This window comes from Triticum urartu, chromosome 4A, assembly GCF_056163025.1.
Source record: "Triticum urartu cultivar PI428250 chromosome 4A, HENAU_Tu73, whole genome shotgun sequence".
Taxonomy (NCBI): domain Eukaryota; kingdom Viridiplantae; phylum Streptophyta; class Magnoliopsida; order Poales; family Poaceae; genus Triticum; species Triticum urartu.
Window position 1 is genome coordinate 617,490,822 of NC_141876.1, and position 16,683 is coordinate 617,507,504.

The 16,683-nt window shown below is 47.3% G+C and overlaps 1 protein-coding gene across 1 annotated transcript; it reads left to right on the plus strand.

The window, feature by feature from the left end:
- Nucleotides 1-2,106: 2,106 nt before the first annotated feature.
- Nucleotides 2,107-7,064, plus strand: LOC147977444 (uncharacterized). Its single transcript, XM_087519328.1, has 2 exons — nucleotides 2,107-3,392; nucleotides 5,656-7,064. The coding sequence occupies exons 1-2, from the start codon at nucleotides 2,229-2,231 to the stop codon at nucleotides 6,802-6,804; spliced, it is 2,313 nt and encodes a 770-aa protein (XP_087375454.1). The 5' UTR covers nucleotides 2,107-2,228; the 3' UTR covers nucleotides 6,805-7,064.
- The last annotated feature ends 9,619 nt before the right edge of the window (nucleotides 7,065-16,683 follow it).

Here is a 16,683-nt window from a genome sequence, read left to right on the forward strand (position 1 = left end):
CCGAAACTACGGCACCTCCGAGTTCTAGCACACGTTCAGCTCGATGATGATCTCCGGACTCCGATCCAGCAAAGTGTTGGGGAAGAGTTCCATCAGCACGACGGCGTGGTGACGATCTTGATGTACTACTGTCGCAGGGCTTCGCCTAAGCACCGCTACAATATTATCGAGGACTATGGTGACAGGGGGCGCCGCACACGGCTAAGAATATGATCACGTGGATCAACTTGTGTTCCTCTGGGGTGCCCCTGCCTCCGTATATAAAGGCTCAAGGGGGGGGTGCGGCCGGCCTAGGAGAGGCGCGCCAGGAGGAGTCCTACTCCCTCCGGGAGTAGGATTCCCCCCCAATCCTAGTTGGAATAGGATTCGCGGAGGGGGGAAAAGAGGAAGGGGGGCCGGCCCCCTCTCCTTGTCCTATTCGGACCAAGGGAGGGGAGGGGCGCGCGGCCCAACTCTGGCCGCCTATTCTTTTTTCCACTAAGGCCCACTAAGGCCCATATATCTCCCGGGGGGTTCCGGTAACCTCCCGGTACTCCAGTAAAATCCCGATTTCACCCGGAACACTTCCGATATCCAAACATAGGCTTCCAATATATCAATCTTTATGTCTCGACCATTTCGAGACTCCTCGTCATGTCCGTGATCATATCCGGGACTCCGAACAACCTTCGGTACATCAAAACGTATAAACTCATAATATAAATGTCATCGAAACCTTAAGCGTGCGGACCCTACGGGTTCGAGAACAATGTAGACATGACCGAGACACGTCTCCGGTCAATAACCAATAGTGGGACCTGGATGCCCATATTGGCTCCTACATATTCTACGAAGATCTTTATCGTCAGACCGCATAACAACATACGTTGTTCCCTTTGTCATCGGTATGTTACTTGCCCGAGATTCGATCGTCGGTATCCAATACCTAGTTCAATCTCGTTACCGGCAAGTCTCTTTACTCGTTCCGTAATACATCATCCCGCAACTAACTCATTAGTTGCAATGCTTGCAAGGCTTAAGTGATGTGCATTACCGAGAGGGCCCAGAGATACCTCTCCAACGATCGGAGTGACAAATCCTAATCTCGAAATACGTCAACCCAACATATACCTTTGGAGACACCTGTAGAGCACCTTTATAATCACCCAGTTACGTTGTGACGTTTGGTAGCACACAAAGTGTTCCTCCGGCACAGGGGAGTTACATAATCTCATAGTCATAGGAACATGTATAAGTCATGAAGAAAGCAATAGCAACATACTAAACGATCGGGTGCTAAGCTAATGGAATGGGTCATGTCAATCAGATCATTCAACTAATGATGTGATCCCGTTAATCAAATGACAACTCTTTGTCCATGGTTAGGAAACATAACCATCATTGATTAACGAACTAGTCAAGTAGAGGCATACTAGTGACACTCTGTTTGTCTATGTATTCACACATGTATTATGTTTCCGGTTAATACAATTCTAGCATGAATAATAAACCTTTATCATGATATAAGGAAATAAATAATAACTTTATTATTGCCTCTAGGGCATATTTCCTTCACGGCGGTCCACCGCAGCCGCAGCCGCACGCGCCGCGTTGTCACGGGCCTTCTTGGCGATTGCCATGTTCCGCGGATCGGCGATGACAGCCTCCCGTCGCTGAACTTTCGCCCTCCACTCGGCGTTTGTCATGCCCGGTGGCTTGGACGGCGGCACCCTCGGCTTCCTCTGCTTCGGCTGGGCGATGGAGGCGGTCGCGGTGGTCGCGGTGCGGGGGATCACGTACTTTTTCGACGGCATGGCGACCGGCTGGGAGGCGAGCGAGAAGGAGATTGGCGGATGAAATGGAGAGAATGGGAGGGAAGTGGGGAAAAAGCGGGAAGAAACGGCGGGAAGAGGCTCTCGACTCGCCGACAGAGCGGCCCCACGCCCCTTTTCGCTTGTGCCGGCGCCCCCCAGCGCGCCAGGTTCGGCTCGGGTTCGCCAGCACCCGTTTCGACCCGAGCCGACGAAAAACGGATTACTGAGGACGCGACTGGACCGATTTTTAACGTCGAGGATGCTCCAATGAAAGCAAACTGGAGTAGCTAGTCTTGAAACGATCACTGGATCCAACTATAAATAATCAGCCATCCGAGAGGAGGGACTATATCATCCAACCACACAATCACAAGTAGCGATCGAGCACTTTCTTCTTTGTTTCTTTCACTACATACTACTCCATATAATATAGCAATGGGGGAGAGCCGCGGCAGCATCTTCTTCTTCGGGACCTACAGGCCACCTGTGCCCCTGGACATCTTCTCCTGCCCGGCTGATCCGCCGCCGTCATCTGCCGAGGACGAGCTTCTCCTCACCGACGACGTGTCGTACAACCAGAACGGCCGGGCCGTCCCGCCGGCGGCGCTCAAGGAGATCCTGGGTTTCCTGGGCAAGACCAACCCCGAGCTGGCCTCCGACTGCGGCGCCACCCTGGAGGACGTGGACACGGGCCACGTCACCGGCATGGTTTTCGTCTCCGAGAGGGACCGCGGCCTTGAGACGCTGCACCTAGCCCTGCGCCGCTCCACCGGCGCCGGCGGCGAGGTGAAGGTGCTGAGCCTGCTGGGCGACATCTATGGCTTGGACGATTTAGGCGTGCGCATGGAGGACAGCGGCTGCATCGCCGGCGGCTACATGGTGGATGGCGTCACCGTGGGCCACTCACTCATCTACGTGTCCACGAAGGAGGAGGTGAAAGCCCGGCGCACCCCGTGGACCGTGGTCTACAGGACCGACCTTGCCGACGGCAAGACCGAGCGCCTCACCCCACAGGGCCAGTACGATCTCAGCCCGGCCGTGTCGCCGTCCGGGAAGATGGTGGCGGTGGCCAACTTCCAGAAGAGCGAGTGGAACGGCGAGATCGAGAACCTCAAGACCGACATCGTGATCATGGAGGTGCACTGGCGAGGGCTGGGGGGCGATGGCCGCAGGCGTGTGATCAAGGACGCCGGCTGGCCGACCTGGGGCAGCGACAACGTCATCTTCTTCCACCGAGGGTTCGACAAGACGCCGCCCACCAACACCGCAGACTGGGCCGTGTTCCGATACGACCTCGCGGCTCACAGGGAAGAGCGGGTCACCCCGGTGGGCATCGACGCCATGACTCCGGCGGCCATCAGCGAGACCAGAGTGGCCGTGGCGACCGTCCGACAGAAATCCAAGCAGGTCGAAATGGAGGTGGAGCGCGTGATGGATCAGTACCGGCACGTGGAGATCTTCAACACGGCCACCCCTTGGTGCTCTGTGCAGATCACCCAGAGGATGAGGCCGTTGGGAGACCACTACAACCCCTTCGTGCTCGACGGCGGCAGCCGCATCGGCTACCACCGCTGCAGAACTGACAAGCTCACTCCGCACGTACGTCCTATATATACTCATTTTTTAGTACTCCCTCCGTTTTTTTTAGTTTGCATATAAGATTTGGTAAAAGTCAAACTTTCTAAAGTTTGACTAGCTTTGTAAGAAAAGATATCAACATTCACACTATGAAATTAATAGGTTTAGATGCATGATGAAATTAATTTTAATAACGTATAATTTTTGTATTGTAGATGTTGATATTTTTCTTTATAAAGTTAGTCAAACTTGACTTTGACCAAATCTTATATGCAGACAAAAAAGAAATGAAGGGAGTAGTACTTCCTCTGTTTCTTTTGCATATAAGATTTAGTCATATAGAAAAAAATCAACACCTACAATACTAAAATTATATTTTATGAAAATTAATTTAATCATGCATGACTATTCGTCACCCTGGGTGAGGAATAGTTATTCTTCACCCTCCTTTATTTTATCATCAATGCACCGTTATTTTACATTTCATCTATTTTGTCTTATTTCCACGTAAAAAAAGACCGACCGTAAGAAAATATATAATCGACGTAAAAAATACTTTATGTTGCGTAAAATTAAAACGTAAAAACATTGTGTAAAGTATACACAAACTACAAATTTTCTTGTCTTATGATCTATATTTTTATTTTCTTATGTAAAAATTTATGTATTGAATCAATAGGAATGTAACTATTTAAATTCCAAATCTTATATTTACTAATTAGAAGCACCATACGAGCCTCTACGTTAATCCTCCAAAACTACTGTAAAATGACCATTAGATTGTAATTATGCGTCTAGGATTGAAAACGATAGGAAATCCCAAGAGTACATACATGTTACAATGTCCATGATTTTTTTTCCAGAAATACAACGTCCAGATTAAGAAACCAGCTCACGTACCAGGCCAAAGAGTCCTAACAAGTTACAACTTCCAGGATTACCTACCTCACGCACAAGTCCCAAGAGTCCTAACATGTTACAGTGGAAGACACGTCCAGTTTTTTCTTTTTGAATGAAAGTAAAGAAACATCCAGGCTGTAAAAGGAGAAGAAGGAAATATCCAAACTAAAATCACCTAACAAACTAATGTTTTTCTTTTCAGAAACGTACCCAATGCATACATGGTTATTAAATGAAAATCGCCATGCACACAACCATAGGGAAAAAACCCCGTCGACAAATCACACACGCATATATACTCCAAATTTGTTTGGGTAGCACATAGTTTGCTGAAAATGAAAAAAAGGTATAGTGTCAATGTTTTTTCAAAATCTACGTCATGAATGTCATAATAAACAAATTATATATTATATCTATTAAATGAAATTTCCTAAACTATGCAAGCGCATAAGGAAAAACCAATGTTTTTCTGAAGTTTACTTATGTCGTTTATGTTTTATATTTAAGGAATAAAACAACAATGATGTTTAAGCACTTAATTAATCCTTTTAATATATAGCAAAAGGAGAGTGGACATAGGCGTTGACTGGATAAAGCAATATATCATAGACTAGGACACTGGCTAGCTAGCCGCCATCCCATAAAGAAAATAGCATCACCACTTTTCGTAGTTGTTCATTTGGGATTTGAAAAGGATCAGTTAATTTTAAAAAATGTATAAAGTAACTTCTAAAGTCTTACAGACATGCATCCAGTAATTTAGGGGATATTTTGGAATATTCGAGCAAACATTCAAATTTCAATATTTTGTATTTCTATGTATACAAGGCTTTCGACAAAACAATACATACAAAAACTTAATCAATAATACTATAATTTGATGTAGTAGCCAATACAATGTTAAAAATTGCTAGCCCGTGCAGTAGCACGGGTTGACGACTAGTGTAATTTAATTATGAAGTGACCGTAAGATTACCTCGGATGAAGAATAGCTTATTCTACACCCTGGGTGATGAATAGTATCACTATCTAATTAATATTGATTTCATCGTGTGAATGTTGATATATTTTCCTATAAAACTAGTCAAACTTTGTCAAAGTTTGACTTTGACCAATTCTTATATACAAACTGAACAAAAAAAAACAAAGGGAGTATTGTATTTACTTCACTCCTAATTGCTTGCTTGATTATATTGTGTCAATCGATCTCTATATATGTCGTCTATCTATCTAATCAATTGACCTAATTCTCTATTATTAATTATCTGTGCATGCATTACTTTTTTTTTAGGATTCTGTGCATGCATGCATTACTGAAGCTAGCTAGCTAGTAGTTCAAAAGTAAACAAAATGAGCTAACCGAACACGGTCTGTATATATATAGGGTGAGCAGAAAAGCATCGAGAAGAGGTTCGACAAGGTGCAGTCGGACGAACCGGAGGTCGGGCTGTATAGGGTGACGGGCGTGTTCCCGTCCATCTCCAAGAACGGCAAGAAGCTGGCCTTCGTGGACAACGAGTTCCAGGCCGTGTGGCTGGTGGAGGCCGACAGCGAAGCCGCCCCGCGCGTTGTCTACAAGGCCAAGTCCAACAAGAGCGTCTTCTCCACGTCGTGGAACCAGAAGGACGAGCTGGACACGCTCTACGTCTGCGAAGGCCCAGCTTTCAGCATCGAGAAGCCGGTGCAGATCATCAGGATCCCCAACGTGTCCACCAAGCTGGACCCCGACGAGCAGGAGTCGTTCCCCCTCACCGACCACAAGTACAACTGCGCCTTCCCGTCCACCAACCCGGAGGGGACCAAGCTCGTGTTCCGCTCCAGCAGGGACAGGGTCCATGGAGGGAAGAGGGAGGACAAGAACCTCTTCATCATAGACGCCGAGAAGGGGGAGCACGCCGGCGTGGACCAGCTCACCGATGGGCCATGGACAGACACCCACTGCAGCTGGTCACCCAGGGAAGGCTGCGACTGGATCGTCTTCTCCTCGAGCCGCGATAAGCCGGGCGGCGCGCCGGTGTCGGACCACGGCTTGGACTCGGGCTACTTCTCTGTCTACCTGGTGAACGCCAAGGACATGGGCGTGGTGCCGGTGCCGGTGCCGGTGCGGGTGATCCACAGCGCGCCCACCATCGCAGGACACGTGAACCACCCCGTGTTCAGCCCGGACATGATGAGCATCGTCTTCACCGCCGACCTCGCCGCCGTCTCCGTCGACCCCATCTCCATGCCGCACTTCATGCACTCGGTCAGGCCCTACGGCGACATCTTCTCCGTGGAGCTCCTCGACAGGGAGAACATGGCCAAGAACAAGGACATCCACAAGTACCACCGGATCACGCACAGCCGCTACGAGTACTCCACGCCTACGTGGTCGCCCCACACCGACGGCCAGCAAGACCCCAACGCCAGGTGGAAGATGCTGGAGAGAGTCCCGTACATCCCGCCACGGTGCCCGTACGCGCGCGGCCAACATGGCGAGAAGGAGGGCTGGCACATGACCGGCCACCTCATCATAGACAAGAGGTCCTGCTGATTATGAATCATCAGCGCCCGGTCCATCACTCTCCCTCTCCGGCCGTTTCGTTTCCATCTGCCTACAAATCACGCGCGCTTCTTCTTCTGGCCATACTTCATTTGTACTACTCCACGTCCAACTCTCTTCTCTTGTGGTAGCTTCATGCATGCACGCATGCATCCAGCTAGCAGTTTTCTTTCCCATCCATGCGTACGCACGCATGCAATTAAATAAATGTGCCTGTCTAAGCATCCTCTAGACGTGACATTGTTATTTCACATCAAGCTTGCTTTATTATTATTGTCACCGCGCCTGCTAAAAATCAGTCCACTGAGATTTAACCAAGTCTCAGTCGATCATGCAGCATTTAATGTCATCGTTTGCAACATTTTCTCGTACCGATTGCAACATCCGTCTTGCTTGTTGTAGCATGTGCTGTCTCATCGGTTGTAACATGTCATCTCATCAGTTGTAACATCTTTCGTTGACGGTTGCAGCATTCCAGTTAGAATGGTTGTAGCATTTATTATTGTTTCATGCAATACCAACTCAACATTTTTCGCCGCCGTTTGTAGCATCCAGCCGTGCCGCTTGTAGCAAAAAACCAAGCTGACATCACTCGACTGTAAGTCTCAGTCGACCGAGTTCTAAACACACCCTATTGTCACATGTTTGCTTTCCGTGTGTTTTCTCCATACAGCCCGCCCCGCTAACAGTTTCTTTTTCATCTACCATGCTAGCTCCCGCACGCACGCATGTACTTTCTTTTTAGGGTGTGGCCAGGTCTCAGTCCATTAAGACTTTATGGCCAGGTCTCGGCATTTTATGTCAAAGTTTGTAGCTTTTTTTCCTACCGGTTGGAACATCCGTCTTGCTGGTTGTAGCATGTCCTTCCTCATCGGAGTCCTCGTCCTTCAGTAGCTACGGTCGCTTATCAACTCTGCTATTTGTTCCATCGGCGTCCTTGTCCTTCAGCAGCTTCGTTTCTTCATGTATGATCCAGTGAGCTGCGGTTGGACTCTTCTTCTGGTGATCTTTGCACAGTGGGTTGGTCATGCTGAGAATCTCCCAAGGTGCTCCAGAATATATATCGTTCCTTGCTCTAGGGTGAGTTGCTCCAATTTCCGATGGTCCGACGCCCTTCGATCCAGGGTGAGGGGCAGGGGCCCCCTTCGGAATTGGAGAAGGAAGGTTTAATGACGGTGGTCTCCTTTCGTAGTGGATGAGGGCGTGTTCATCTCCACTAGGCGGGGTTTCCTCTTGAAGTTCTCTCTCTGTCATGCTTCGGTGTTTCATTCGCGTCGAAGGGATCCAGGGTGAGGGGCAGGGTTTTTCTGTAGTATCTTCTTGTGCTTTCTGCTGTGGTGCTTGTAGGCTGCTATTGTAGCACCTTGTATCTGCTGTTTTCAGTTTCTTTGTTTTTCTTTCTCGTTGTATGGGAGATTGTAATTTTTGGCCGGTTGATGGCGTTGTTAATTTAAAGCCGGGCTCTGCTTGAGCCTTCGTTCTAAAAAAATGTCCTCCCTTATCGGTTGTAGCATGTCATCTCATCGATTGTAACATCTTTCGTTGACGATTGTAGCATTCCAGTTAGAACGGTCGTAGCATTCCACTTAGAACGGTTGTAGCATTTATTGTTGTTGCTTGCAATACCGACGCAACGTTTTTCGCCGCCGTATGTAGCATCCAGCCATGCCACTTGTAGCAAAAAAACACGCTGACATCACTCGACTGAGACCATGTTAAGTCTTAGTTGACCAAGTTCTAGACACACCCTATTGTCACATATATTTGTTTTCCGTGTGCTTTCTCGCGTACAACCCGCCTTGCTAAGGCTGGTCACAATGGGGAGGAACTTAGGAGTAACATCACACACTCCAATACAACTTTGCTTATGTGGCACATATTTAATGAAGAGAGAGGTGCTTGTGGTAACTAGCTAAGTTACCGGAACATCACACACTCCAAGAAACAATGAGTCTATAACCTAATAAATACATCGTTGCATGACACTACATAGATGTTCCTACCCACTATGGAGGTAGTAACATAGTCTAGGGAAGTGTGTAAGTTACTAGCTTATGTTCTTGCCCATTGTGACCAGCCTAACAGTTTTTTTTTCATCTAGCATGCTAGCTCCCGCACGCACGCATCTACTTTCTTTTTATCCGGTTGTCGCTGCGGTGTCTAAGACCCAGCTAGGTTGACAATCGAGTGGGCTGGGTTGTTGATTTCCTTTTGTTGCTGGGCTGGAAAAAGTGTCTTTTTCCAGCCCAGCAACAAAAGGAAAAAGACAGTTCTGAGCCGATGAAGAGGCTGCGAATAGTATTTGTCGCTCTTGTCCAGCGAACACCTGCACCGCCAGTGTTACTACTAACACAAATCATATCTTTCCCTTATGTTTTTCTGGTAGTGTTCACACTAAATTTATGCACGGTCAAGAACTTAATTAAGATGACCTTAAGTGAAGGAGTGATCTACATAAAAAGTTCCGTATTGTCGATGTGAACATATTTGAAATTTGGGCCATCGTCATCCGATCTTATCTCAAGGGACGAAGTTGTGCTCGAAGTATTAGATTTTGTATGTAGAGTACTGTTCAGCCGATTAGACCTCCAAGACAGCCTCATATGAGAAAAGTTTATATACAGATTGTCTTCGTCTCGTCCAAACGATCAATTATGATATAAAAATCGTCTCACTCCGAGGTCATATGCAAAAGTTGGAGCCAACGCACTGTGGACCTATCATGAGTAAAAACTGGCCTGGGGCATCAGACACGATATCTGATGGGTCGCGCGAGCGGTTCGGCCCTCAAGATGCCCTCGAATCGAAAAACGGCCAACACGAAAATTGTTCGTGTCGTCAAAACGTTTATATTTGCTTTTGGAGCGCATCTTCATCTAAGGTCGTATTTGGCCTGTGAAACACAAAAACCAAACTGTTGTGTCAGACATATCTAATCCAAGTTCGGCTAATTTTGGAAGGATTTGAAAGAGACTTGGAGTCCTTTTCTTGTACGGAAGTACAGCCGCCTCATAAATAGACGAGAGGTGATGGTCGATTGAACAACACACAGTTGCAAAACACATCTACTTTTTGCCCTAGTTTTATATCTCTCCCTTGTTCTTTCTCTCTCGTTCTTTATTCATTCTTCGTATTGAAGGGCAGCGATCCTTGAGGCTGTAGGTGCCGCCATCGAGGCTCGAGGCTCTAGGGTTCATATAGCACTAATATTGCATAAATTAACCTAGCTAGGGTTCATATGGCACAGAAAGAGAGAGCAGAGAGAGAGAGAGAGAGCAGAGATCAGAGAAGAGGGGAGGGGAGAGGTCGGGGGATGGGTGGGTCTTACAGAGGGGGGTCGGGGGAGACGGCCGCACCAAGGATGGTCGGAGGGGAGGCGGGGTCGGGGGAGATGGCAACGTCGAGGAGGCTGCAGGCGCCGGCGAGGTCGAGGAGGAGGAGGTTGGAGCGAGGCGACGTCGAGGAGGCTGCAGGTGCCGGCGAGGTCGAGGAGGAGGAGGCAGGTGCGCGACGACGTCGAGGAAAAGGCAGGCGCGGCGAGGACGGGTTCTGGCGACGGTGCGAGGAGGCAAGGGTAACGAGGGCTCCGGCGATGGCGCAAGGACAAAGGGGAGGAATGGGGAAATTGGGGCAAAGAGGCCCGCACAGTGCGGGTTAAGTCAAAATAGCAGTAGCGCGTTTTTTATATGAGCTAAAGATAATTTAGCAGTAGCATGTTTCAAGACAAAACGCGCTATAGCTAAGTTAGCTATAGCGCGTATCCAGAAACGTGCTACTGCTATTTTCACTTAGCAGTAGCGCCTTTTAGAAAAAATGCGCTATTGCTATTTTGACTTATTTTTTTCATTTCATTTCATTTCATTTTCTTTTTTCCTTCCTGCCTTTTCTTTTTTAAAAATTTTATTTTCCATTTTATTTTATTTTCTCATTTTCCTTTTTCTTTTCTATCCCTTGTAATTTTCTTTTCATTTTCTTCTGTCCTTTCTCATTTTTCTTTTTCTTTTCTTTTTTTTTCAGAAAAAAGTCCGAGCCGGGAAGAAGGGGATCGGATCGGATACAGTGTATCTAACTCAGGCGGCGGTTTAGATTACATATCATTTCACCGATAACGATTAAGTGCGTACAATGGTTTCTCAGCGTCGACGTTTTCATTTTTGAGTGAGTTTTTTTCTCTTCTTGTTCGTTGACGAATAATTGAGCCTTTCGTTGTGACTTTTCCTTTTCCATGGAGTACGATCTTTCTTAGATATAGTATTGATTCTTCTTTTGGCGTATGCTTTATCGTCATTGTCATCTTCCCTCATCGGGTTGCCGTACTGGTCATAGTCTTCCTTATTGGTGACTCCATCCATTCCAATGATATTCCTTTTGCCTCTCCTCACGACAACTCAGTTGGGATTCCTTGGGTCGGTTATGAATAGGCATTATGTCACGTGCTTAGCGTGTATCCATGGCTCATTTTTTGCGATGGCGTTCACGGTAGCACTCTTGGCATCGGGTATAGACATGGTAGTGGAATACCGGTTTTCTCTTTTGACTTTCTTAGCCCATCTGACACAAAACATCGTCGCACTGTGCAGTCTAGAGTAGTCAAGCTCCCAGATCTCCTCGACCCTTCCGTAGAATCTTTCAGTTGCGGCGTTGTTGCTGGTCATGCATTCCATTGTCACCCCTGAGTTCTGAAAATCACTGTTTATATCTTTGGCCTCTGTGTAAAACGTGTATCCTTGATATCGTAGACCTGATAGGTCGCGAGGTCGGCCGTGGGGCCACGTGCTAGGATGTATAACACTGAATCTAAATTTTATGCCTTTTATGACACTTTAGTCCATTTTTGACTTTAATGGTGTAAAAACAGTTGAAAAGACTCTTTTGCCCGTGTTGTACTTGACTAAACTTTTAATAAATGCTAATAACGGAAAAGTACATATCTGGACGGCTTGGTTTGCTGTATTCGGCTACGTAGCTACAAGCTACATGCAGATCTGTTATTTAAAAGAGAGAGAGAAAAGATGGTGCATGCATGGACCTGTTATTTAAAAAGAAAAGAAAAAAGAAGCTACATCCGGGGCGTACTTTATATGCTAGCCAGGCCTCCTACGTACGTACTTGAGCCAACCTCCAATCCAAAGATAATCAATCAAGCGCTTCTGCTAGCTGTGTACCTGCGTGTCTCTCAGTTATCATCAAACTAAAACATTGGTTCTTTGTTTTTCTGAATCTTTTGATGTAATCGGAAACCGATTTATTATGCTTCTATTTAACCGATGTTATATGCAACAACTTGAGTTCATTGTCACCGCTATAAAAGTGATCATGAAATTTCTGCTCTAACTGCGACCAAACCCGAAAAGAACCATGTGGTAAAGAAGAAAACCATGAAAATGCAGTACCAGTTAATGATAAAGGAAACAAACGCACTTTCAATTCATTTAACGAGCCTGCCTCACCTAATTGTGCTAAATATTGACTAACATGCTCCCATGTAATTTTTGTGCGTTTTCCTTTAAACTTAACAAAATTTGGAATTTTATATCCCGAAGGGAACTGGATGGCATCAAAGTACTCGGGATATGGCTTCTCGTAAATCTGATTCCGAGGTAACTCAACTTCAAAATTTTTTCGAAGCATCTTAGACATCTCCTCTCTTAATAAATTAGCTAAGGCATCGTCTGTAGTAGATGATGAATCTTGCTGCTGTGGCCAGGGCCGAGCCCATAGGTGCGCGGACTGTGCGGCCTGCACAGGGCCCATGAATTTTAGGGGCCGCAAAAATTTTACAGGCCTATATACATATTTCTTCCTGGGAGCTGGGTCGCGCATGGCTCTGGGCCGCTGGCGCGTCCACGACTCCACCTAAGTCGATCGTCCCAGACCGCCTGCTCGGCGCCTCGATCGGAAACTGAACGGGATCGATCCCATCCAGAGCAAAACATAGGCGCGTCCATCGAGAGCAAAATCGATCGCCGCATCCGGCGACGGGCGACACGGCGATTCGCGGGGCGATTTGTCCGATTCCTCTCGTAATCTCGTCAAAACAGGTAGTGTGTCTATCACCGGGTATAATTGCCCTACGGAATCAACCCCAATCTGGGTTCCATATTTTTTCGAAACGGAGACAAAAATTTTGCCTCATCAATTAATTAAGTAGAAGAGAGTTGCTCAGTTAATTAGAAAAAACCGAGCAAAAACCAAATTGTCCAATTAATTATGGAGAACCAGGCAAAAACCCTCACAACCACTAAGCGGCACACCTAAAAAAACCCACGCGCACCACTCCAAAGAGGGCCTCGGCGAGACCGCACGTAGGCGTCATCGTCATCACTCCTCCCTAAAGGCGTCATCGCCATCCCTACACTCTGAGCAAACGACTCCGATTTCGTGGTAGGCGATCGTCGACTCAACCCACACTGTAGCAGACGCGTGAAGCTGCATGAAGATCTATGACAAAACCTCAGCCTCCTGCGGCCAAACAACGCAGCTCCGACCCTGACGAAGAACTCTGAAGGACAAAACCAGGCACGGCTGGCACCACTGGAGATTGCCGAACGGGCTACCTGCAGCCATTCATCGTATACTACAGGGCCCCGCCGCAGCAGCTTCGACTCCATAGCAACAAACAAACCGAGGCAAAACCATGGACACGCCGAAGAAGAGCCGACTACCGCAACCATTGCCGCGTCGCCGACATCGCTCCCATCATCATCGTTGCCACATAAGCATGGACGCCACCACCGCCGCAAGCCACCAGTCCCGCTTGCCGATGCCGAGCTCCAAGACGAAGCCCCCAAGAGGGAGAACGACACTAAGGTACCGTCATCGTCCGATCATAAGATCAAGGGTTTCCCCTGAAGAGGCCGAGATGGCCGGATCCGTGCGGGAGGGGTGCGGTAGCAAATCAGCGATGCCTCTAGGAAGGTCACGACGGCCACAACCGCCGCCATAGCTGGTCACGGCACAAGGCCGAGACAGGGTCTTCACCCAAGCTCCCACACCACCTCGGCTGCACATCATCCCGCACCGGCGCCGACAAGCCAACCAACCAACACCGCCACACCAGCCCGACGACGAAGAGGCCGCCGCCGTAGCCAACCGCACCTCGCGGAGGCCACCGACGACCAAATCCAAGAGCCAGCTGGCAGACCCAAGAGCGGCCACCGGACGCAACTGACCGCCGCGCCCTGCCAAGCACCATGCCGGCAAGGAATGGGGGTGCACTGCTCGAGACCGCCAACCACCATGGCTGTCGGCCATAGCCAAGCAACAGACGCACGCCACACGCACCAAAAAGTGTGTTGACACACGAACACGTCACGTGTACCATCGACGCCGGGGGTGATGCACCGCAGCTCACGTCGAAGGAGGCCTGACCGACAGAGCGATATGCAGGACAGTCGACGGGCGCTTTTGCAGACCCGAAACCCCGCACCGCACGCCCGGGAGGGACCCCGTCAGGGAGCGCGACGGCTATGGGCTGCCCTAGGTCAAATTGCTCGCCCCTAGAGCCTCGGGATTCGTAGCTCTCAAACTTGAGGAACTGCGAAGAACGAGAGAGAAAAACGATGAAGAGATAAAATGTAGATGAAAAAGCAGTATATTGATTTGTTCGACTGTGTGTTGTTTCAATCGGCCGTCACCTCTAACATATATAAGAGGCGGCTGGACTTCCCGTACAAGTAACGGATTCATCTAGGCTTTCCTTACAAGAAAATTACATCAATTCACGTCCTACAACTCTAGTTCCAGTCCAACTTGGATTTAGCCCGAATCTGTCCCATACTTCTGTCCTGCTTCTTGCACGGGCCATAGGAATCGCATATTAACTCGGATGGAGTCGAGTTCAACATTAAACTTGTCCGCCTCGATGATCTGCATAAAACTACGCGGGCCACTTCTCCTTTTAAGGCTATCTTATGACTCACAGGATCTATCTTTAAATATGGGTCGGATTGACTTTGACAGTCTCCACCCGGCAAGCTTTCCACCCCGGCAAGCTTTCACACCGGCAAGCTTCCACGGCGACAAGGTCTCCACGCCAGCAAGCTTTCCATGCCGGCAAGATCTCCATGCCAGCAAGATCTCCATCCCGGCAAGCTTTCCACGCCGGCAAGGTCTCCATCCCAGCAAGTTTTCCATTGTGCCGACAAGCTTTTTACTCAGCCGGCAAGCTTCATTCAGCCGACAAAGGCCGAATAATTGTGTTTTCGACCATGTCAAAATCTGGCGTCAACAACGCTGACGGTAATGTTACTGTCTACAAAGCTCGACTTGTTGCGAAAGGTTTTCAACAAGTTCAAGGAGTTGACTACGATGAGACCTTCTCACCCATAGTGGTGCTTAAGTCCGTCCGAATCATGTTAGCAATTGCCGCATTTTATGATTATGAAATTTGGCAAATGGATGTCAAAACTATATTTCTTAATGGATATCCTAAAGAAGAGTTGTATATGATGCAACCAGAAGGTTTTGTCGATCCAAAAGGTGCTAACAAGGTGTGCAAGCTCGAGCGATCCATTTATGGACTGGTGCAAACCTCTCAGAGTTGGAATATACGCTTTGATAGTGTGATCAAAGCATATGGTTTTATACATACTTTTGGAGAAGTCTGTATTTACAAGAAAGTGAGTGGGAGCTCTATAGTATTTCTGATATTATATGTAGATGACATATTGTTGATCGGAAATGATACTGAATTTCTGAATAGCATAAAAGAATACTTGAATAAGAATTTTTCAATGAAAGACCTTGATGAAGCTGCTTATATATTGGGCATCAAGATCTATAGAGATAGATCAAGACCCTTAATTGGACTTTCACAAAGCACATACCTTGATAAAGTTTTGAAGAAGTACAAAATGGATCAAGCAAAGAAAGGGTTCTTGTCTGTGTTACAAGGTGTGAAGTTGAGTCAGACTCAATGTCCGTCCACTTCAGAAGATAGAGAGAAAATAAAAGGCATTCCCATGCTTCAGCCATAGGTTCTATCATGTATGCAATGCTGTGTACCAGACCTGATGTGTGCCTTGCTATCAGTTTAGCAGGGAGGTACCAAAATAATCCAGGAGTGGATCATTGGACAGCGGTCAAGAACATCCTGAAATACCTGAAAAGGATTAAGGATATGTTTCTCGTTTATGGAGGTGACAAAGAGCTCGTCGTAAATGGTTACGTCGATGCAAGCTTTGACACTGATTCGGATGACTATAAGTCACAAATCGGATACGTATTTATATTGAACGGTGGAGCTGTCAGTTGGTGCAGTTCTAAGCAAAGCGTCGTGGCGGGATCTACGTGTGAAGCGGAGTACATAGCTGCTTCGGAAGCAACAAATGAGAGAGTCTGGATGAAGGAGTTCATATCCGATCTAGGTGTCGTACCTAGTGCATTGGGTCCAATGAAAATCTTTTGTGACAATGCTGGTGCAATTGCCTTGGCAAAGGAATCCAGATTTCACAAGAGAACCAAGCACATCAAGAGACGCTTCAATTCCATCCACGATCTAGTCATGGAGAGAGACATAGAGATTTGCAAGATACATACGGATCTGAATGTTGCAGACCCGTTGACTAAGCCTCTCTCACGAGCAAAACATGATCAGCACCAAGACTCCATGGGTGTTAGAATCATTGCTTTGTAATCTAGATTATTGACTCTAGTGCAAGCGGGAGACTAAAGGAAATATGCCCTAGAGGCAATAATAAAGTTGTTATTTATATTTCCTTATATCATGATAAATGTTTATTATTTATGCTAGAATTGTATTAACCGGAAACTTAGTACATGTGTGAATACATAGACAAACAAAATGTCACTAGTATGCCTCTACTTGACTAGCTCGTTAATCAAAGATGGTTAAGTTTCCTAGCCGTA

What these genes read in the sequence shown, in the direction of transcription:
- LOC147977444 (XM_087519328.1), top strand. Translation starts at nt 2,229, where the DNA reads ATGGGGGAGAGCCGCGGCAGCATCTTCTTCTTCGGGACCTACAGGCCA. An exon ending in CTGACAAGCTCACTCCGCAC is followed by an intron (nt 3,393 to 5,655) that starts GTACGTCCTATA and finishes GTATATATATAG; the next exon opens with GGTGAGCAGAAAAGCATCGA.